This window comes from Ictidomys tridecemlineatus, chromosome 3, assembly GCF_052094955.1.
Source record: "Ictidomys tridecemlineatus isolate mIctTri1 chromosome 3, mIctTri1.hap1, whole genome shotgun sequence".
NCBI classification, from domain to species: domain Eukaryota; kingdom Metazoa; phylum Chordata; class Mammalia; order Rodentia; family Sciuridae; genus Ictidomys; species Ictidomys tridecemlineatus.
In genome coordinates this window covers 212,521,998-212,545,048 of record NC_135479.1, presented here as the reverse complement: position 1 = coordinate 212,545,048, position 23,051 = coordinate 212,521,998, and the positions used below count along the sequence as shown (strand labels likewise).

Below are 23,051 nucleotides of genomic sequence, written 5' to 3'. Positions count from 1 at the left end.
GGCTTGAGGGAGAGAGAAATGAACTGCTCCTCACAGGTGCAGTATAGTTGCGGACCTCCACCATAAGGAGGAATCACTAGCCCGATTGTTACAGTTTTATATGATGTGCCCCCTCCAAAACTCATGTTGGAATTTAATCCCCCCCAGGAGACAGGAAGACGTGGGACTTTAAAAGGTGTTCAGGGCTCTGCTGTTGTGAATGAGTTAATCCAATTCTTGTGATTAACAGAGAGGGTGACATGTTCTGTCGTTTTTACTTTGGTTATGCAGTGTTGGGGACTGAACCCAAGGCCTTCCACATGCTAGGCAAATGTCCCACTCTAGCCCTACCCCACTGAGTCATCCTGAGCAAGTCTGCTAGAGCAGCCATTTGGTTAGGTCTCTTGCCCTGTGACGCATGTGCTGCCCTAAGACTCTGCCAGCAAGAAGGCCATCACCAAGATGTGGCCCCTGGATCCAGGGCTACAGATGTGAGCCAAAATAAATCTCTTTTCTTTACAATTTGCCCAATCTGTGATATTGTGGGTAAAAGCACAGAAAACAGACTAAGACAGGAATAGCTAAACTTATCCTTCCCCTTTTGGTTTTCAGTAAGCAGCGATCAGCAATCGTTGCTGGAGGAAGCAGGCTGGAGGAGCAGAGCGCCCAGCGCAGGACGATGGGCTCAGTCAGCCCACCTGCGACACAGGGAAGCGCGCAGTAAGACCACGGGAGAAGTCCTGGAGGGGCTGGGCTGTCTATTTCATACTAAATATATCCTGATTTAGCAGGTGCCTCACAACGTCTTTAAAACATGAAATACACAAGCTTCAAAAATCTGTGTTGTTCCTAACAAGAGTGTTTTATTAGTCAGAGGTATTTAAATATTGCTGACCCAAGATTGCACAAGTTGGATATATTTCTGCCATCATGCACTAATTTCAGCAATTCTAGAATGAGGTGGCAACATGATAAGAGACATATTAAAATTTTAAGCGATTACTCTCTAATGGGGAAACCAATACAGAAACAAAGAAAAGCTGCAGAAACCCTCTCTCCTCCTTTCCCATCCCCCAGCGCACCGCCTTGCCGTGGGCTCCACATCAGTCCCACACCAAAACCACCATTTGCTCACTGCTGCTAATGAACATTACACTTGAAAGACTGAGTGAAGTTACTGGCAATTAAAAAGTGTGAGAGAATAAAACCTACTACAGAAAGGTAAACTCACAATGAACTTGTGGGCTAAATTGTGTCCTCCAACATGACAAAGATCCCACGGCTCTTAGCAGTAGGAGACGTTCTAAGACATGCATCTTTAGACAGTTTTTTTACTGCGCAAGTACCATGGAGTGTGCTTACACCAACTAAGACAGCTGCAACGTCACCACACGGCACAGGGTCATAGGACCCCCATAGCATATGCCATCTGTGGTTGTCCACGGGGCAACTGCATGTGCTGAAGAACTGTCCCTGGAAGCTCTTCTGCAAAGTGGGTCCGTTCAGATGCCTAAGATAAAGTCAGGTAGTCTGATGGCTAGGTCCCTAAAAAAATAGAGGAACTTGGACACAGAGACACAGAGGGGAAAATGTCACAGAAAGATGGAGGCAGAGGTTGGAGCAGTGCAGCTAGGAGCCAAGGACCCCTGACAGCCATTGACACCCAGAACAAAGAAAGGCACCTCCTCTGGGGCCCTGCTGATACCTTGGCTGAGAGAAGAAACTTCAACTGGTCCAGTCTCCAGCCCAGGGGTTTCTCAGGGCAGCCTGGGTGGGGACGGGAAGCTTGGGAAGATTCACCACTTGCCCACAGGCACAGGTGTGACCTAGCCACACCCAGGCATTCCCAGAAAGATGAAGGTGACTCTTTTAAAAGGTTACTGTAACTAAAATCACACAGCGCAGTGGCACAGGCTGCAGACTGGAACAGGCAGTGTTCTTGGATGAGCACCCCCGCTCTCTTCCTCCCTAGGACACAGTCCTGGCTCGGAATCTCAGATTTCCCATCTGAAAGCAATTCAAATAATTGCGTGGATGCGCAGGATGTCATGAGAGTTCACTGAGGTGAGCTGGGCAAAACCCTTAGTGTGAGGGGCTGAGCACAGCTTGGTGGCAGAGCCCAGAGCCCTGGCAGGTGCCTGGAGCTCCATCCCCATCCCCTGCAGCACCAACCAACCAACCAACCAACCAACCAACAAAACGTCCATCATGGTGCTGCACACTTGATGGGCAAGAAGGGAGGCAGCTCTTCATACTGCAGTGACAGTTTCTCCAGATCTGCACCCCCACCCCCCCCACCCCCCACCCCCCACACCCACCCCCACCCACCGCCACCGCTCCATTGCTCTGAGCTGATTCCTGGGCCTGCCTTTCACATCCTCTGTAATTGAGCCTTTGATAAATTCCTCTGCCAAAGCCCGCAGGTTGCTGCTCTTCACCTGAAGGAGCCAATGGCAGACTAGCTGTGACTTTCTTGCCATCTGTACCTCTGTATCTTGTACATTTGTATCTTGCTTTTTGTCTTTAAGAGTTCACCACCTTAGATATTTGTTCCACCAAATGTCCTCTTGCCACCTTCCTTTCCCTCCGTCAGCTTTGTGATTCGGGGACCCTGGATGAATTACTGGGAAAAATCCAAACTTCAATTCTGTAAGCTTGGAACAAACTTTCAATCCAAAGTCTCCCAAACAGTAATCAACTAAGAGGCTGATATCCGAACACATGCCCCCAAATGATTTCTTAGCTGTTTATATTTGAGTGCTTAAATATGAAAACAGATTTCCCGGCTGTTCATCCATCTTAGTGGAGACAACAGAAAATCTTTCAACAGAAGCCCCAAATGCTTTCATGAAGCCTCTATAAAGTGTATGGCTGCAGACCTTTCCTATCTTCATCTGGATTTACTGTGTTAGCATGAAAGATTTTTTTAAATAATGGAAATTGCTATAATTATAATCACTTTAGAACACCATTATTATTATTAAGACCAAATTGCATGGTTCCAGCAGATGCTGGTTCTCCTGTTGGAAAGAAGTCACATAATGGTATCAGTGTGCAACCCGGCTCTCATCTCCATGCCAACGTGGGCCAGCGCACGGCTGTGCCGCTCTCACTTGGGTTTCTGGGCAGATGTCTATGACTCCTCACAGAGTGGCGGGCAGAACAATGGACCCCCAGTTGTTGATTAAAGCCTTCAGGGAACAAGCACACTCCCAAGGGCTGGCTTTCCCACAGGAGACAGGGATCTGCAAAGCTCAGCTCCTATCATACTCCTCCCTCCGTTCCTTTGGCACTCGTTCCTGGATCCAGCTATGCACTGTGTTCTTCTTCAAGCTTTGCCCTAAAGGAAGGAGGCCATGGGGCAGCTGGGGGGGTGGGGAGTCCAACTGCAGTTACACATTAAGTCACTAACACCTTGAGGTGTGAGCTTGCAGGACCTCTGGCTGGAAAGGCTAGTTCAAAACCACAACCCAAGAAGTCAGGAGGTGCGAGGGGGAAAGGAACAGGATGTGGCTGGTGGCTGGGAAGCTGGGTTCTGGAGTCCAGCTCCCTGGGTTCTACTTCAGCTCTCTCTCTTTCTTCCCCTGTTGCCCTCGCAAGTCACTCAGCCTCTCCAAGTTCCAGATTTCTCGTCTCCCTGATGCACATAAGAACTTCAGGGGTAAGAGGTTGTGAGGATTCCCAGGAAAAACACACTTGGAATACTCCGCAGTGTCTGTCAGGCACGGGGGCCCTCGGACACTATCCATGTCTATGAACTCCTGAAAGTCCTAGTTATTTATTGCTTGAATTTATAATCCTATTTTTCTTTCCACCTAAGCAATTTTTATTTAGGCTTCAGAGAATCAGCAGAGAATAAATGCATGACTCTTGACCATTAACAGAGTGGGAGGTGGCTGGAGGGCAGGGAGGATGGGACCACAGTCAGCTGAGGAGGCTTAGTGGCCCATGAGGGGTGGTTCAGAAGCCACCCCGCTGCTGCCCTCTTCGGCTAGCTGCGAATGCCCTGCTGGTGGTCAGGACATCTCAGGGCAGGACAGGAGTGAACAGGATGTATGCCACCAACACCTAAGGGTTTACAGTAGGCCTGCAGAAAATGATGTACATGGATTTTTGCTATAAAGCAGCTTATCACTAAATCAAGCCAGGAAAGAGGTCTCAGATATTTCACTCCCCATCAATTTAAAAGTTATATCTGTCTTTATAAAACAGCCTGCCCTGAAAACATGCTACTGTTTGAGAAATAACCTTGATCCAATCACCTCTTTGGCTATGGTAAAGATATGAGCACAGGCGCTCAATGTGTTACATTCTGTTAATTAAATTAATTAAACTTCATTTTGAAAGAAAGGTCATTGAATTAATGAACAAAAGCAAGCTATTACTTATGAAATCTTTTTATTTTTTTATTGAGAGAGAGCCCAAGAAGTATTTTTTATTTCTTCTCAAGACTTTCTCTTGTACTTTGCTCTGGAAGGAGGGCTTCCAAGCTTCCTTCATCTCAGCCCTAGAACTGCCAGCATTCACTGCATCTCAGTGAGAAGTCCCTTCTAAAGCCAACGCTAGCTTTTTTTTTTTCCCCCCAAAAAAAGGTATAAGTTTCTCAAACAGGGAATCGTTCTGGGCTTGTTCCAAGAGATTTCACAGGACACAAAAAAGTCTATCCCATGTCCTGTGGGATCTTGTGAGAAGCAATTCACAAGGTTCCCACTGCCACGTGGTGTCCTCATGGGCCACTAAGCCTCCTCAGCTGACTGTGGTCCCATCCCCCCTGCCCTCCAGCCACCTCCCACTCCTGCAGCCACAGAGAAGGCTCACCCCATTCCAAACAAGCAGCTAGAATGGGGGCTGAGAAAAAATACCGCATTTTGAAGGTTATTTTTCTTTGTTAAACTAATTAAACAACTACAGAAGTTGTTCAGTCATGTTTCCTTTTTTTAAAAAAAGAACTAGCATGGCATATCTTTCCTCTTTAAGTCTTGAATAATTTAATTAGAATTACACAAAAGTCATGAATATGTTCTATTTATGGGCAATCATAGCAGAATTAAAACCCAAATGACAATGTTAAAAATAAAAATAAAGTATCTTTACAGCGTATGCAATGAGGAGAAAACTTCACCCGTGCACTGGGGGCTCTGAAGGGAGCAAGGGGTCAGATCAACTCCTGGTAGGCTTCTTCCTTTTTATTTTCTTAAGATGTCCCTTACTACCAAAATATATTAATAAATGAACATCCAAGGAAGAGAAAAGGAAAGCTGTTGGACTGGAGTCTTGTTCTGTCACCGCCTCGCTCAGCCTGCACTTCACACCTCCCGCGGCTCCGTGCGCAGGGGCAGCCAAGGAGTCCACAGACCAACTCACAGAGAAAAGCGGGCCAGAGGAAACGCAGCTCGCTCCGCAGGCGACAGCGAACCACTTCGGAACCTGGCTGCTTTTCGCTGAGCTCATGTACAAATCCCTTTAAAGGGTACTGCAGCTTGGATGCCGGCCACGAGCCTCTTTAAGCAGCATGTGAGACAGCGTGGGGGGCAGGGGACAGTAACACGAGGTGATTTCTCCCAACCCATAGCATCTCGCCCAAGGCCCCTGCTACCTATCCTGCTGGAAGGAGGTGTCTTTCGCGTGAAGGAAATCGCGCCGGAGGCGCATTACAGGTCTCTCGCGGGCCAGCCACACCAGAGGCTGGGGTGTGGGGGGGTGCTAACAAGTTCCACTCAGCGGCACCTAGGGCACAGCCAGCCGTCCCTCGCCTCGCCAGCGCGCGGGCGCCCCCGCTCCCGACCCCCAAGCCCCTTTGAGCTCCCCACTCTTCTCTCCCCTCCAGCTGCCGCTTTAGGGGCGACGTTAGGCGCACGAAGACATCTCTGGGCACCTCCCCACTCTGCCCCGAGCCCCTGAAAAGCCCGCGGTTGCAGCCAGGAGGACTCCAGCGACCGCGGGCGCCGGGTCCGTAGGGCGAGCGGGAGCCTACTGACCTACCTTCTGCGGGGGAGTCCCAATCAGCATCTCCAGGTAGTAGCCGCGGCCAGAGTCCCCCTGCAGATTGTCCACCATGGCCAAGAAGTTGGCATTGACTCCAGCGGGTTCCAAGGCGAGCGCCAGGCCATTGGCGCGGGCCAGTGCGGAGGTCACGGGCTCTGGGGCGGGAGAAGCCGGGTGGCGAGTGGCCGAGGCCACTTGGAGGGGCAGCGTGAAGGGCGCGGGGGCCAGCGCGGGGGCCGCGCGAAGGAGCCACTGGGCCAGCAGCGGCAGCAGCAGCGCCCTGGCCAGCGCGCCCATAGCGGCGGCGGAGCCGGGAGGAGAGCCTGCCGGTGCGGCGCGGGCGGCTCAGCAACTTGGCGGGCACGCGAGGCTGAGGGGCGGCGGGGCAGGGCTAGCCGCGCACCGGGCCGGCGGCGGCGGCGCAGGAGGGGCGGAGGAGCCGGGGAGGAGGCTACAGGCGGCGGCGGCGCCGGAGCCGCCCCAACCCGCGCCTCCAACTTGAGCAAGTTCTTCGCCGCTGCCCCCTCTGGCGGGCGCTGGCTGCCCCGCAGGGGCCCCTCCCCGTGCCCAAGGTCAAAGCGGGGCGCGAGGGCCCCCGCGCGGGTCCTGCCCACTCGCTGGTCTCGGGCCGCGCCTCTTCCCCGGGAAACTCGAGTCCTGAATTTCCTCGGAACGCGCTCGGGAGGCTGCGGCCAACGGATGTGACGAGGCTCATCTGATATCAGAGGGAAAGTTTCAGGAACCCTTAAAGGGGCAGCGAGGGCCCGAATACCCCCGGGGTCCCGCGCGCGAGCGAGCCCGCCCTGTCCCCTTACCCTTCTGCGGCGGGGGCTGCTGGGGTGACTTGGGGGTCAAGGAAGAGAGCAGGGAATTGTGAAAGAGCCGCGAGGCTCCCAGCGAGTTGGAGCCTGCGCTCCCCCTCGCCAAGTGCATCTCCACCGGCGCCGGCAGCTTCTCGGGGCTTTTCCCGAGCGCGGACTCCCCCGCCCCCATTCCTACCCATTCCTCTTTCCTCCTCGCGGCGCGTGAGCGGGGCGTGCGGGAGCGGAGGCTGGGAGAGCGGAGCGCTGGGGGAAGAAGCGAGGACGCCAGAGCTTTGCAATCCTTTGGGGTGGGGGGCTGGGCTGCCGATCGGAGCCTCGCCTCTCCTAGAGCGCCTTGCTCTACTCGCTGGGGAGCTGGCGCCCGCCACTGGCTTTGAGTCTGGGCTTTGGGTCCCAAGCTCGTCCTCACGCAGAGGAGATCCTACTGAGGAGTGCTCTCCCACTTCTCCCAGGGGTCCCTTCAATTCATTTAGTAAGTTGGTATCAGAATCCAAAATCAGGGCTGCCCGTCTACGCCCTGCCATTGAAACCCCATGCCTCCTGCCGCCTGGCCTGGCAGATTACCTAGTTTATAACTTGTTCAGCCCTAGACGCCAAATCTGCAGAAATGCTCTCATACAAGCAATGAGGCTTATTTTATTTTAGATACTGAACGCAGAGGGTACAGTTACACTAACTAAAGCCATTGATTTCTACCGAAACAAGGAATAGAAAAGTCTTTCTGCCTCCTCCACCTGAATTATGTTGGCTGTTTTCAAAAACCACACAAGCCCATCTTCAAACAGTGGGGAGGTGGAAGCCAAGCTACCGCCCCAGGGCAACTTGCAGCCACTCTGCTCTAGCTTCCATATTAATTCCTGTCTTCCCAATGTTAGCATCACATCTTGCTCTGCAAAGGACCCTTATGTCAGAAATCTTCAACTGTATTGATTTTTAGATAACTTTAACTATAAATCACATTTTCCCCAAACCGTAGCCCAACTGTAACAAATCTCCAGCTATACAAAGAACAGCCAAGTTGGAGCCTGTGATATAACCTAAATTGAAATTCCCCATAAATCTGCATAGTTATTCCAGACCTTTATATTCATATATTCACATTTCAAAGTCAAGGTTGTAAAGGAGGTACAATTTTAAAGAAATGATTATTTATGCTCCCTGGTGTCCAGTCTTGAGGGTTCAGAAAGACATCCAGAGAGCTCTCAGAAGACTATAAACCTTGTGAAAAGCACATGGAATTTATTAAGGACATTGATATAAGGGTTACGTGATGTATAAGCCCAATATTAAAGACATTTGCTTTCTAATAGTTAAAAAGCACAAGGGAAATCTGTGAGAAATCAAGTGTAATTAGAGTTTGTACTTGAAACTCCAGAGTCCATGGAGCGTGAACATTCCTGAGCCCTTGATGAGAGGGGATGACTGAGGCTTGCAGGTGGACAGGCCCTTGAAGATGTGGGGAAGGAGTCGCACAGGCAGTGTGGATGAGCAGAGCTGCCTTGTCAGGGGAGAAGACAAGCCAAAGCCACCGTCTATTGGGTCTCCTCAACTGACTGCTTTTAGGAAGGTGTCAGAATTCTGGGTCTCTGTTGGGGACTAGCGTGCTGGCGGGATTTGAGAAACAGTAGTTGTACCTTCCAGGTGTGAGCATCGAGGGGTGTTTGGCAGTCCCTTCATGAGGGAGCATTGGTTTTCCTTCATCAACCTTTTCCTTTCCCAAGAAAGAATTCTCTTCCCATAGTATTGATGGACAGACAGTGCCGGACAGAGCAGTTGCCCCTCCCCTCCTGGCAGTACCCCAGACTCCTCCTCCTCCTTTCCTCGTCCTCTCAGCCTCTGGGAGCAGCAGACCTCCCTGCTCCATTGGGAAACAAGTCTACGGTTAGAAGCCCTCCCTCCTTGAAAGGAGAACATTTGGACTTGAGTATGTCTGTGGAAGGCTTTGGGTAGGGAGGGTCTCCCCTCCATCCTGGGGGGCAAACCACGGACTCCTGGGAGGAATACCTAGCTGTCGGCCAGAGGAGCTGGCATCTGGTAGCATTGGGGTGTTCTGTGGGTGTTCATTGGCTCTTACCAAGTTCCTGTCATAGGAGCTCTTTGCAAACTCGGTGTCTGGACTTCTTGACATTCTTAAACATTATCAAAGGCCCCAAAGAGCTTTGGTTTACATGATCCAAACTAGGCATTCAAACTAGGAATTCAAACAGAAATTTTAACAATGTGTCATAATTCATTTAAAATAACAATTAATAGAGGGGCATAGAGGTGCATGCCTGTAATCCCAGCGGCTCAGGAGGCCGAAGCAGGAGGATTGAGAGTTCAAAGCCAGCCCCAGCAACAGACAGGTGCTAAACAACTCAGTGAGACCCTGTCTCTAAATAAAATACAAAATACGGCTGGGGATGTGGCTCAGTGGTTGAGTGCCCCTGAGTTCAATCCCTGGTAACTCCACCCCCTACCCCTGCAAAATAACCCAAATAAAATAACAATAATAAACCATCACACAGAGACACAACAAACATTTTAATGGACACTATTTTCCAAAGAATAACTGAAAAGAGTGGCATTATTTTACATTTTGGCAAATCTCTTCTGTGTCTGGCCGCTTCTGCATCTAGGCTTGGAGTCCTCAGCAGTCCTGAAGCCTGGGAGAATGAGAGTAAAAGGGCCCGTATTTCAGTGAAATCATGAAAATAAGTTTGAGACAAAGGACCCCCCCGGAAGGGCCAGATCCAGCTCTTTGAGAACGACAGTTTTATACTGTCTTTCTGTTGGGTCTTATGTCATTGGTGACATAATGGATGAAACCTTTGCATCAGGCACTGTCCCTCCGACTGGGAGGAAGAGGTAAACAGGGTCTGGTCCTGGTTCTTACATTGGCAGACTAACTCAAGGCTTCTTGCTTCTTGTCTAGCCCAGTAGCTCCCCACTTTCCAAAAGGACCCCAGCCCCTGCCGGCCAGTGAAACTTATCAAATTGCTCTCTACCTTCTGAAACTCCATTTTCTGCCTGCCTTGTAGATTCTTCTCTGAGCCTCTGAACATGTGAAAGTTCCCACTTCTTATTTCGTTTAAACCTGTCTTGATCTCACTCCTCTGCAGATCACTGCCCCATCTCCTCCCCTTTCAGTCACTGTTCCTGAAAGTGCCCTCAACATTCCTTATCAACTTCCTCCTCCCCCTCAAAAGCTCCACCCACAGGTCCACAGGAGACAAGGACATTTCTCAATCTTTGTTCTTACCCAATCAGTCCACCTCAGAAGAATACGTCTTGTAAAAGGTACATGGAATTTATCAAGATTGAGTCCCTGGTACATGGTGATATCACTCATTTTGTGACCATATTAGAACAGGTTCTGTGCTACTTTTGCAACTTCATGTCTGTTAAGCATTACTGGGGGGGGGGGGTCTTGCCTGCAACAATTCCCTAGATATTCCAGTTCCCATTCTCCTGGTTTGGGGCAGGGGTCCAGAACTGGCATATGTTGATGTGCCCCAGATGAAATAGGAATCTGAGAGAAATGAGCTACCACTGTAAGACTGAAGAGACTTGTTTGAGGTCCTGAATTGATTTGGAGGTCTCAGTATGTGTCCTTGAGGTCTTTCATATTGTAAGAAAGCTGGTCGTCACCATGTCTCCTGAGAAATTCAGAAACTATGAACATCCCTAGTACTGAAATGAGGGTTGCTTTGCAGGGAGGGGGTACTGGGGATGAATTCAAGGGCCACTCAACTACTGAGCCACATCCCCAGCCCTATTTTGCATTTTATTTAGAGACAAGGTCTCACTGAATTGCTTGGAGCCTTGCTTTTGCTGAGGCTGGCTTTGAATTCACAATCCTCCTGCCTCAGACTCCAGAGCTACTGGGATTACAGGTGTACACCTTTGCACCTGGCTGAAATGAGGGTTTTTAAACTTCACTTCCCACTAGAAGGAAGCTAAGTTCCTTGAACAAGGCTGGGTTCCTAAGCAGAATGCGCAGACCCTAGAACATCTCTTTACAGCAGGAATCAAGGATGCTACCAGAGACTCTGTCAAGAGCCAAGGCAAAACCAGGACAATGTACCCATCTCTAAAGCAGTATCTACGGTGGCTCAAAACACGTCCGTTATGTTGAAATGTATTTGTTCATAATGTTCTTTTTAAAAGTACATTGATTATCTTTGAGAATGCTTGGGAACCAACTCATTATTTTTAAAAGCTGGCGAAGAGAGAGGAAGAATGGAACATTTATTTTCTTGACTTTGCTGTACAAGCTACACCTTCACGTAACCAAATAATTGACAACAGCAAAGTTCTCTTTACTAAGTGAAAAAGGAAGGCTAGAATTAGAGTACTGCCATTGCAGACTCTCGTGAGTTAATGGATCTAGGTACTAAGCATCAGAGAGAGGCCAGGGGAGGAGGGACCTACCCAAGATGGAAATCCACAGCGCTACCTGTGACGTGTTCTTGCCCCCAAAATCAAACCTGAGTCTGGCCAAGCCTGTACATCAGGATGGCAGTATGTCTCCTGGGGCTTGAATCTGGCCTGTTGCTTGTGCTCGTGACGGAAGTTTTATGGATACACAGCACACTCAGGGGTTTAAGGAGTTGTGACAGGGACTGCATGACCCCCAAAGCCTAAAATGCTTAATGTCTAGTTTTCTCAATGAAAGTTTGCCAACCACTGCTCTGGGTCAGAAGGGTCCCAATACCCCCTCAGTCACAGGGACCTTGTGTGGATGATGTTCAGAACAAAAACTGACAAAGTATTTATGAGACAATTAGAGATGTAAACAGTGGTTGGATGATGTCATGATATTATAGTTAACATTGTAAAGCGTGTTATAATGGTAGTGTGTGCGCGTGTGTGTAAGAGTTCTGAGGCGGTGGAGACACGTGCTACTGTTTTGGGGTGAAGTAGGTGGCTTCACGGTCGCCAGTTGGTGGGAGTCCTGGCAGTGTGCCCTGTGAACCATTTAACCCTGATGACCTTGTCGGCCCCTCGTAGTTCCCATTTTTGAAGATGAACCAAGGCAGAGAGTCAATATTGGGTGAGTTGTAGGAACAGAATCCTGGGTCTGATTTCAGTTCCTCTGCTGTTTGACATGGGGCTGGGCCACTCCTTTGATGTAACCTTTCTGGATGTCCCAGAATAGTCCTGTGGGAGAGAACCCAGGACTCTTCCTGCGGACAGGAGACACAGGGGGAGAGGGCCAGGTGCTCTTGCAGACGGCGTCCCCTGGCACTAGTTGAACAAACTTGTGGAGTCCCCCGAGCCAGGCACGTGCCAGAGTCAGGCCCACAGGGTCGAACAACACCCAGGAGGTCCCTCACCAGAGATGGCAGTCCGGCAGGACACACAGACAGAAGGGCATTTCCTCTTTAGAAACTGCACCCTGACTTCCACGTGAAAGAGTTGGGTGGAATAGTCAGAGACAGGGACCCCTTAGAAAGTGACCGTGAGGACCTGGGAGGCTGGTGGCGATGGCCACAGATGGGGGACCTAGCATCGAGTGTTTAGAAGGCTGGATCCTCCTGACACGGGGAGAAGCAGCAAGGGACTGTCCTGCTTTGGGAGTGTAACAGGGCCACTTTATGCTTTAAACACCATCCTTGCTGCTTTGCCACTGCGACTGGTTTTTTAAAGTGACATGTTTCTTTCTCTTTTTCTCTCCCTGCTCCTCCCTGATCTCAGGGGAAACAGGGTCACCTTTCCTCCCCATCCTAGGCAGAGTTACCTGTCCCTGAGCACCCACCCTCCATAGGAATGAAGGAATCCAGACTTGGGAGAAGATCTCAGAAATGACTGTCCCCCAAATTAACAAGTGAATGACAACCCTGGACGGAGAACAGGTGGGATGTAGCCTGGCCTCCTGCTCCTGCTGAGGGGCAGAATCACAGCCTCTGTGTTTTTCTTTTGCTACCAAAGCAATAAACCTTCTTTTTCCTTTTACTCAAAACCGTGTCTTCGTTACTAGGTTGGCATTGGGGACAAGAACTGAGCATCCTGTCTTGAGATATCTGGTGGTGGCCAGTTATCAGAGCAGTGGCACAATCCTGTCTCGTTCTGTTCCCAAGCAGTGGGAGGTGACACTGGTGTCCCCATTTTTAAACAGAAAATGAGGCGCTTGAGTCGGACCTCCCACCCCACCCCAGGGTCCAGTGCTTCCTGTCCTTTTCCACTGGTTCTTCGAAACTCTGAGGCAGCCTTCCGTGTCAGCTTCCCATCGTGGTGACAAAACACCTGAGGCCATCAGCTTGGAGGAGGAAAGATTTATGTAGGCTCCTGGTTTCAGAGGTTTTGGTTTGCGGTCAGCTGGCTCCTGGGCAGAAACATCTTGACAGAAGGGCGTGGTGGAGAAGAGCTTCTCAGCTTGTGCATCCAGGAAGAGGAACAGGAAGGTGCTGGACAGTGAAGTCCTCCACCCAAGGACCCACTGCCTCAACCAGGTCCTCCTCCTGCAGTTTCCACCACCCCAGGAGTCCGTCCAGCTAGGAGTGTCCCTCTGTGGACACTGAGGCAGGGCCCTTGGTCAGGCACCTCCCTGAGCCCTACTTCTTCATGTTGCAGGCTGCCCTGGGGACCAAGCCCTCAACACATGAGCCTCTGGGGTTGTTCCAGATCCAGACCCTAAGAGCACCACAGGCCCACATCACGGGAGGACGCTGAGGCCCCGAGAGTGACAGCTTGTCCAAGACCACAGCACGTAAATGACAGGCCCAGATTTGAACCTGGTCAGCGGGGTTCTGAAGCCTGTGTTCTTTTTCTAATCCATGTGGCCTTCTTAAAATGACTGATTAAGCACATTTCGGGGTAGAGGGAAGTAAGCACTCACCTCTGACTTCTAAATAACAACCTTCCCTTGTGCATTTCAAATGGATTCCCATTTACAAAAAGCCACGCTCTCTTTCCAGACACATGGGTTGAAATAAATAGGGCCACTGGTCTTAGAGTGCATCAGCTGGGTCCCCTCTGGGCAAACGCTGCCCTCCCACAGCACCCAGAACATTTCCACCTCTCCTGCAGCTGAGAGCCCCCAGGACCTCCAGGTGAGAGTGGAATCGCCTCTGGAACCGTCAGCATCCTCCTGGAACCGGCTGCTTTCTCTAGTTGAGTGACGTTAAAATCACGGGGACTAATTAACACAAACACCAATGTCAGCAGAGAAGGAGGCCCGGGTGGTGGATTCCAGGCATTGGGGTCCAGCCGCACACTGCCTCACTGGGCTGCTGGGCATCTCCCCAAGAAAGACAAATTCATGCCTGTGCCTGTGAAAATCTGTTTTGACAGGGACCAGTTGGAGAATGGGACTGTCCCTCTGTATGGATTTATGACTTCATTGGAGGGGGGAGGGAGTGAAGGAGGAGGAAGTGAGGGAAGAAAGGCAGGAGCAATGCCAGTCACCAGACCTGCACCCCACATGCACTGCCCAGCAGGTCCCGTCTCAGCAGGTCTCAGCTCCCTCTGGAGAAAGAAGCAATGTAGGCCCTAGAAACAGCCTTCTAGAAGCTCAAGGCCCAGAACTGTGCTTCCCACCAAGTGCAGGGCCCAGCAGCTTCAAGGTCTTGGGATGGGAGCTTAAGGAGGGGAGGGAAGGACCTCCATAGACAATTAGGCAGGGTCCTGTCTGTGCGAGGAACAGCCACTGTCGCCTTTGACCTCAGATTCCTTCCATGGGTCGCTGCTAGGTGGCAGAGGGCACAGGGCCTGGCAGGGCCTTCTCAGACAGCAGGGCCAAAGGGCACCTAGGTGCTGTATTCCACTTTAGGAAGGAAGTCCAGGAGCAGCAAATTGTCCAAGCATGCCCAGCCCCAAGTCCCTTCCCTTGACCTTTCAGAGATGCTGCTAAGGTCCCACCAGCAGCTGGAGGCTGGAAAGATGGTGGGTGGCCCCTGCAGCAGCTGCGGAGAGCTGATGGAAGTCCTTCTATAATTCCACCAGAGCCTCCCAAGGAGTCTGTTGTTGAAAACTCAGTCCTTGTCCCTGATGTCAATCCAACAATGAGGACACAGTTTTGGGAAAAAGGAAAAAGAAGGTTTGTTGCTTTGGTTGCAAAAGAGAAACTCAGGGGATCCTGTCCCAGAGGCTGTGATTGGGCCCCTCAGCAGGAGCAGGGGGCTTTTAAAGAGGTGATTCAAGGCGACATTCCTCTGGTTCTGGGTCTGGAGCTGTAACTCACTTGTCAATTTGGGAGACTGTCATTTCTGAGATCTTCCGGTGCCCTCCCCAAAGTCTGAATTCCTCTGTTCCTCTGGTGGGTGTGTACTCAGGGAGAGATAATTCTGCCTAGGGTGGGGAAGAAAGGTCATCCTGTTCCTCTGAGATTAGGGAGGAGGAAAGATTAGAGAGGAACAGGGAGCGAGGAAGATAAAGAAACCGGTCTATTTTATTTATTTATTTATTTTTTTAGAGACAAAATTCTCTTGAAAAGTTTATTTAACATTCCTAATAATAAACCATTCAACTTTGCAGTCTGTATGAAGTTTTGTTTTGAGATTAAATTTATTTGCAAACCCTCATGTAATCCAATTGGATATGAATAAAGTTTTTAATATCAAGTTTTTAAATAAGTCATTTGAATATCTGCCTTTTCCTATGGGATAACAATAATATTACTATCATATTTTTCTTATTTTTATTACAATTAGTTCTTTACAAGATTATTACTAACAAATCCTGATTTCTAGTACAGGTTGAGAATTCCTTAATCAAAAATGCTTGAGCCCACAAGTATTTTGGAATATTTATACATATATAATGAGATATGTTAGGGATGAGACATAAGTCTAAACATGAAATTCATTGATGTTTCCTATATTTTTACACATAACCTGAAGGTAATTTTATACCTTTTTATTTTAAAAATCAGTTGTGCTGGCAGAGCAGCAAGGGCCAAGTCAAAGCATAAAGTGGGCACTGTTACAAGTTTGTCCAGCCTCTGCAGAGCCACCCATTGGTTCAGAGTGGCGGGCACAGAGTTGGGTGACAGCCTTTATGATGCCCCGTCCTCCCTCCCACCTTTGCCCCACACCCCAAGGTAACTCCGCCTCCCGCAAAGAGCCTCGCTGGCTGCCTCTGGATCACCCAGAGCTTCCACTCACCCCATGGGCAGTCACCAAAAAGCCCGGCAGCCGAGCCTCAAACAATTCTATTATTTTGCCTCTTGAGAAACTTCATAAGCTATTGTACCACAAAATAAAACATTTTGCTGTTAAAATGAACAATTATGGCATTTGCAGGTAAATGGATGGAGTTGGATAATATTATGCTAAGTGAAGGTAAGCCAATCCCAAAAAACTGAAGGCCAAATGCTTTCTCTGATTAGTGGATGTTGATCTATGATGGCAGGATGGGGCCTGGGAAGAATAGAAGAACTTTGGAATTAGGCAAAGGGGAGGGTGGGGAGGGGCTATGGGGGAGGAAAGAAGGTGGAATGAGATGGGCATCATTACCCTAGGTCATGTATGGTTGCACAAATGGTGTGCCTCTACACCGTGTACAACCAGAGAATTGAAATGTTGCGCTCCATTTGTGGATGATGCATTGAAATGCATCCTGCTGTCATGTACAACTAAGTAGAACAAATAAAAATACTAATAATAAATTTAAAAATGAACAATTGGAGCTCAAAAGAATCATTGAGATAAAAACATGATTTTTGAGCATAAAAAGAAAACTCAGGAGAGGCAGTAAGGGAGAAGAGATGGTGTCAAACTGTGAAGGACAATGGCCAGTGTGACCCAGTTCAGGGAGGGCTCAGCCTCAGGGACAGAGAGGAGAAGTGGTGGAAAGAGGGCAGTGGTGTAGGACAGGGGTCCAGGAGCCCTGCTCTCTCACTCACATGGTCTCAGAGGCCAGGAGGGAGCTGCCATGGGGGCAGGGAGACGAGAGCCAAGAGACAAGAAGTCGGCCTAGTGGAGACAGATGGCAACGCTTGCGAAAGGCTGGGAAGAGTTTTGAAGACATTGAGGAACTCCAAAGACAAAGAGAAATTGTTTAACTTTCTTGTCTGGCTGGCCCCAAGCCACTCCAGAAGATGGAATGGCAGCAGCCAGCAGGACACCGGAACAGGGTGAAGAGAAGTCGGCCCAGAATCTGTCCCCAGCCAGAACGGAGTGGGTGGGAACGGGAGGAAGCTCAGGAGGCCCTGCAGCAGAACCCAGGGTGTGAGGGCCGGAGGAGGAAGGCAAAGCCTGCCAGATGCATGGCCTGCAAGCCAGGACGGGAATCTGAGCGATGTTGAGGAGACCCAAACCCAGTGAATGCACTGGTTGAGGACTCCCGGAACTGGGGAGTGTGGTGTGAGCAAACAATCACAGAGCAACGGAGAAACAGTGTTCCAGAATGTTTCAACCAGTTCTGTGGAGAGGGCAGGGGGAGGAGGAGGGGGAGAGGGAAGTGACTCACCCCCTCACTGTGCCCTGTGTGGGGACACCAGGAAGGCTCAGTGGGAGGACTGGATCTGGGCAGGGTTTGCACCCACCCCCTCACCTTGGCCTCTGCCCCTGTCCCACAGGAGACAAAAACCCACTTCACAGGGCTTTCCCACATGACCATCACCGCACAATCAGCCGGTGCCAGCTGTGAGGTGTCATTTCAATCAGCAATTATTTTTTTTTGAGAATTTTTAATATTTATTTTCCATTTATCGGCAGACACAACATGGTTGTTGGTATGTGGTGCTGAGGATCGAACCCCGGCCGCACGCATGCCAGGGGAGCGCGCTACCGCCTGAGCCACATCCCCAGCCCCAATTAGCAATTATTGATGGACACAGGATGAATGTATTTTTAAACTCTTTCCAGGAAACTTACCATAAACCCTTCTGGTTTGAGCTCTGGGTTTGGAATGTTGGCATTCCCACCTCAGGGGCTAGCCTGGAACCCTGTGGAGGGAAGACCTGAGGAGCTGGTGTGGGCTGGACCTCTGTCTGGACTCCAGGATCTCTCCCTGGCTGACCCAGACGGGCTGGGTGGGGAGGGTGGGGTTTGTTTGCTTTTTTTCCTGGGACACGCGGGCTCCTCCCTTCAGGTGGGTGGAGGTCCACTCCAGAGCACACAAAAAGTCACCTAACAAAAGAAAGTCCCCTCATTAATATGCTTCCTGGGACGCGCAGCAGGATGTAGGCATGTGTACACAGCGTGATGGCAGCTGTAGGCTTTGAGGCAGGCTGCACTGCTCCCAGAGCTCCCTGGCCATCGGAACCCTGCTAAAAGCCATGCTCCCCGTGTGAAGAGCAGAAAGCACCGAGGAGAGGAGCTTCTCTACAGACCTGGGGGCCACTCTAGAATAGCGGGAGAGAGCTGGGCTGGCTGATCCCGGTTCTGTGGGGACCCATCCTCCAAGCCCTGGAGCTCTCTGCTTGGGGGAGGGAGTTCATCTCCTGGGGTTCAAAGCCAGACAGTCACTGCCTTCATTTCATTTATCAGCCACCACAAGCCAGGCTCTTGAGAAATGTATCTCATTTACTCTTAGGCAACTGTGGGCAGTGATCATTGGTGTCTTTTATTTATCCATGAGGCCCTGGAGGCCCCGAGAAATTAAGGCACTTTCCCTTCGAATGGAGACCTGGAGCCGAGCATGGAGCTCGGTGGTAGAATGCTTGCCTAGTGTGCATGAGGCCCCGGACCAAACCAAGCACTGTTAAAATACATACACATGGATGTGCCTATGCTTTACGTATTATATATATTTAAATTAAAAACACATACAGTAGAAAGAGATGGAGGCCTTGGGTCCCGAGAAACGAATTCACACTATAACTTTACCAAGAATTTGAGGGTAACGCAGTGTTTGATGCCAGGACTGGCTGCTACTTTTATTCTCTTTCTCCTGGGGTCTCCTGTTCTTGGTTCCTTTGCTGGTCCCTGGTGTCCCCTACCTTTTAGTGTTGGAGACACCAGGGTCCCATCCTGAGCCCTCTTCCAAGTCCCTGTTGAAGGGAAAGCCAGAAATGAAAGACACCAGGCAGAGACAGAGCTGACAGATAAAGGCCACCTCTCTATAGGAGAGAGGGGCAAAGCAGGCTTGGGATCTGGGACTTTATGGGGAGGCTCAGGAGTCAGAGCGGGGGCTGGGGGGGTGTCCTAATGCGGGTGGTCAGGGGTGGGGTTGGTATGAGGGAGTGGTGAGCCTTTCTCAGAAAGGTCCTTGGGTGGGAAAGCAAAACTTTTTCCTTAAAATGGCAGCTGTCACTTAAGATGGCCATTCAGATGCTAAGCAGGGGCCTTATACCTGTGTTCCTCAGCTTTCTGTCACCATCGCAAATACCCGAGATGGGCTTCAGTCCGTGACTGGTTGGCCCCACTCTTTGGAGGCCCTTGGTGAGGTAGTACATCGTGGGAGTGTGCCAAAGGCCAATGTCTCGGCTTGGCACCAGAATCACGAGGCACTCACAGCTTTGTAGGTTCAAACAGCAATTCTTTATTCCCGCTCTCACACCGCCTCCACACAGGTCCAGGGGCAAACACGTTCTGCCGTCTCCCGCACAAACCACCTACCCACGAGGCTCTCTCCAAATCCCATTTTAATCTCACGAGAACTCAACGGGAACAAGCAGCAGGAACACCCTAATCCCAGCAATAATCTTCAACTTCCAACTTCCCTAAAACCCATTATCTTAAACTGGCAACACCTTAAACTCAAGGAACCGGTTACTTCCTCAAACCTGATCAGCTCTAAACCCGGATCCGCCTTGGTCCTTGAGCAAGGTCACCTTATTAAAGTATGCATGCAATGTCCCATCGAATGTCCTCTAAGCAGCATGGGGTACGCTTGGCAAGGAAATTTCGATGCGTCATTCCTACTTGGTAATGGCCCTCAGCAGGAGTGCATGGTGCAGCATGACCTTTCACCTCATGGATGGGCCTTGAAGAAGAGGAAGAGGAGGGACAGCACGGCCAGCGGGCTCACATGGCAGAGGAGGCTCTGGGAAACAGAGACTCAGAGAGAGGTCCCCTTCCAGGACATGCCCCCAGTGACCTAAAGACTTCCCACCAGACCCCACTCCCTAAAGGTTCTACCACCTCCCACCCTGGGGCCAAGGTCTCATGCTGGTCCTTTTAAGATCCAAACCACACCCCATCCATCCACAGTAGCTCTGTGGGACCTTGTCCAGGACGGCGCGTGAAAGAGTGCCTTAGTATCCCACACCAGCTCAGATGTCTGAAAACCCGCCTCTGGATGGTCCACTGAGGTTTCTAATGTATGTCTCAAGGTCACCTTGAACAAAATGGTAAGTTTTATCATTCCCTCTCTCCCCTCAAAGGCCCCTGCCTCGGTCTTCTCTTCTCCATGAAGAACCCCATCTGTGTCCCTAGGTGTCCAGACCCTACCTGAGGACAGGCCTTGACTTTTCTTTCTGTCACACCCTGAATCCAATTGTCAGGAATCATGATGGGTTTGTCTTCAGAACTTACCAGAAACTGAGCAGCCATGTCTCCTTCCCCGTCACTGGTCTGAGCAGCCATGTCTCCTTCCCCGTCACTGGTCTGAGCGGCCGTGTCTCCTAACCCGTCACTGGTCTGAGCGGCCGTCTCTCCTTCCCCGTCACTGGTCTGAGCGGCCATCTCTCCCTGGCCCCAACCTCCTGGGGGCCTCACAGCCTGGCTCTCGTTCTCATGGTCTAGTCTCAGCCCAGCTACCACCACGATTCCATTAAAATAGGTCACACGGTGTCACTTCTCTGCTCAAAACCCTGCCATGTTTCCCAAGGGACCATGTCCTCTGGAGGTCCCCAAGGAAGAGAAAGAGGCCCTAAGGCCACGGGACGCCTCCTCCTCACCTCCCACACCTCCAGCCTGCAAGTCTGTGCCCTCTGCTGCTCCGCCCCACCTTCCTTCTCCTGCCTTTACAATTCCTCAGGGACACTGTCCTGACATCAGTGACCTTGTTGACTCTGGAACCTCAGGGCCAAGCATCCCAGGACCTGCCTGGGAGAGCGGCCCGGGCACTCACTCTGCACCCCACGGGGACCAAGGCTTCACCTTCGTTAAGTCAGTGGCTCCCCTGGCCACAGCCCAGAGACTGCCCCCTTCACACCACACACACCACCTCCCAAACCCTCACCACACACTCGTACCCTCACTGCACACGATCCTCATCACATACATGGAAACACACCCCCTCGCCCCCCAGGCCACACTCCCACACACACCCTCAGCACAGCCACACAGGACACAGCACACGCCACACGCTCACTGATGGGTCTCCATTCATCAGCTGCCAGCTGAGGCCAAGGGCATCTGCAGGTGTGAAGGCCTGCTGGGTCACTTGGGCTTTCGCTGGCCCTGTCCCCAGCTCCTGTGCCCTGCAGCTGCCCCAGCACAAGGACAGTCCTCTTTGTGATGGCCTCTCCCCTCTCCAAGCCACCCACTCCACTCTGGAGGGCTGGTGAGCGCTGGCTGTAGGGCTGGGCATTTTCCTGGACACAGACTGCAGCCCACGTGGTGGTCCCTGGTGCCCGTCGTAAGAGGACCTGCTGGCCACGCCCCTCACACCCCCTGCCACTCTCCCACACACCCCCTCACTTCTTCAGACAGTCGTCTCTTCTCGACAGCTGGACGGGGGGCTTCCCTCTGGCAGGTCTCTCTCCAGTGTCCCCTAGCCCCCACTGCCCCATTCTCCTCTCTGTGTCCCCACCTGGAGGAACTCTGGTTCCTCAGCCAGGCACGGCAACCCTGTGTCTGGAATCCTCTCTCGGGTGCTCAGGACGGTGACTTTCCTGAGCCCAGGGGAGGCTGGGCCTCTGAAGCCTCTGCCTCACGTCCCATGGGGCATGGGGCTGACCACACACAGCTGGCTCTTCTAAGCCGTTGCTCCTGAATGAGGCAGGCCTGGCCATCCCCATCTACAGATAAAGAAACTGAGGCATGACTGGCAGGTGGCAGAGCCTGGCTCCATGCTTGACAAGGACATGTAAGTCTACAACACAGAGCCAGGTGATTCTGGTGAGCAGTGCAGGGGGAGGAGCTGCCCGGATCCACCTACACCGCGGGCATTTGGGCCATGTTTGGAATAGTGGGGTCACTCTCCCCACCCTCCCCTGGGGGTGGCAAGCTCCCCAAGGAGCAGCTCTTGCAGAAGCGGGGAGGTCCCCCCTGGGAGGGCATTACATCGGCCAGGGTTCCCCTGTCTCCCTGTGTCTCCATGACCAAGTGTGGGAGGGCCAGCATGGCAGGCAGATGTTCCTTGGGCCTGTAGCTTTGGCTTCCATGGCTGAAGGGATTAGCTGGGGCCTGTCTCAATCCCCTCGTTGAAGTGTGGAAACAGCTGAGGTAGAATCACAGAGAACCTTGGGCCAGCACAGAACCAGGTCTCAGAAAGCCGCTATGTGCCGCTCACGGCAGGTAGCCACTTTCTCCAGAGTCCCCTTGCTACCCTGGGGGGCTGTTAGGCACGGAGACTCCTTTTTAGACTATAAACACAAATATCAGATCTGTGTGCATAAGTTAAGTGCCTGGCTGATTTTTCCTTCCTAATTGAAACTTTGTTTTCCTAGCTAGAATATTTTGAAAGAAAAAAAGGAAACCGCTCACTTGGGTTGGTTGGTGGCGGTGGGAGTTTCAGAGGGTGGGTTGGTGAAGTCTCCCTGTTGGTCCTACCAGCCCAGGCTTCTGGCTCCCCACTGCAGTGTCCCTGTGTCCCTGTGTACCAGGTAATGAGCGTTTCCTGTCCTTGTCCCCAGGGAATGTCAGAGGGTGTGCACCCAGACAACTGGTGGAGGAACCGCAGCTTCCTGGGTCCCTGCTCATCCGCGTGTTCCCTCCCCTTAGAAGCCTCCCCTCCCTGCAGGGGCTGGGCTTGGCCCTACAGGAGCCCAGCTTCCCGCTGCTGCCCAGGGTTGAACATGTTGGGCACTGGCCATCCACACAAGCCACTGCAGGCATATTCCAGGGGACAGAGGACCTGTGGGGTGGCACCTTCTACACCTGCACCTTTCTAAACTTCCCTGGGGCCTGTTTCTTTGAACTCTCTGAACATCCCATATTATGCTAATGATGCAAATTAGACTGATGGTCCATGACCTTTGGAGTAAGAGGCTTTGACCTTGGGGCTCAGCAGGAGGAGAACAAGGCAGATTTCAGAAGGGACCAGCAGCCCAGCAGCCTGTGGTGCCGCAGTGAAAAGGAAGGTGTCCAGGAGTCCTTCGCTCTGCGGGAATGCCGGGCTGTCAGCTGCTGGGCAGCCTTCTCAGGAGTCACCTGCTTCCTTATCCTCCCCTGGCAGGGTGTTCTGGCCTCTGGAGCTTGGATGGCTTCCAGGATACACAGGTGACAC

General features: G+C 51.4%; 1 protein-coding gene and 1 long non-coding RNA gene across 2 annotated transcripts in view; one reads left to right on the top strand and one right to left on the bottom strand.

Moving 5' to 3' along the window:
- Window positions 1–6,646, bottom strand: part of Bace2 (beta-secretase 2) — an 81,560-nt gene extending 74,914 nt beyond the window's left edge. The window contains exon 1 of the mRNA XM_078044671.1: window positions 5,962–6,646. Coding sequence (XP_077900797.1) covers window positions 5,962–6,261 — 300 coding nt within the window. The 5' untranslated portion in view covers window positions 6,262–6,646. The remainder of the gene's footprint in view (window positions 1–5,961) is intronic.
- LOC120890401 (uncharacterized) lies at window positions 5,325–12,732 on the top strand. Its single transcript, XR_005734614.2, has 3 exons — window positions 5,325–5,636; window positions 5,807–5,994; window positions 12,468–12,732. It is a non-coding gene; the product is annotated as an uncharacterized LOC120890401 (long non-coding RNA).
- The last annotated feature ends 10,319 nt before the right edge of the window (window positions 12,733–23,051 follow it).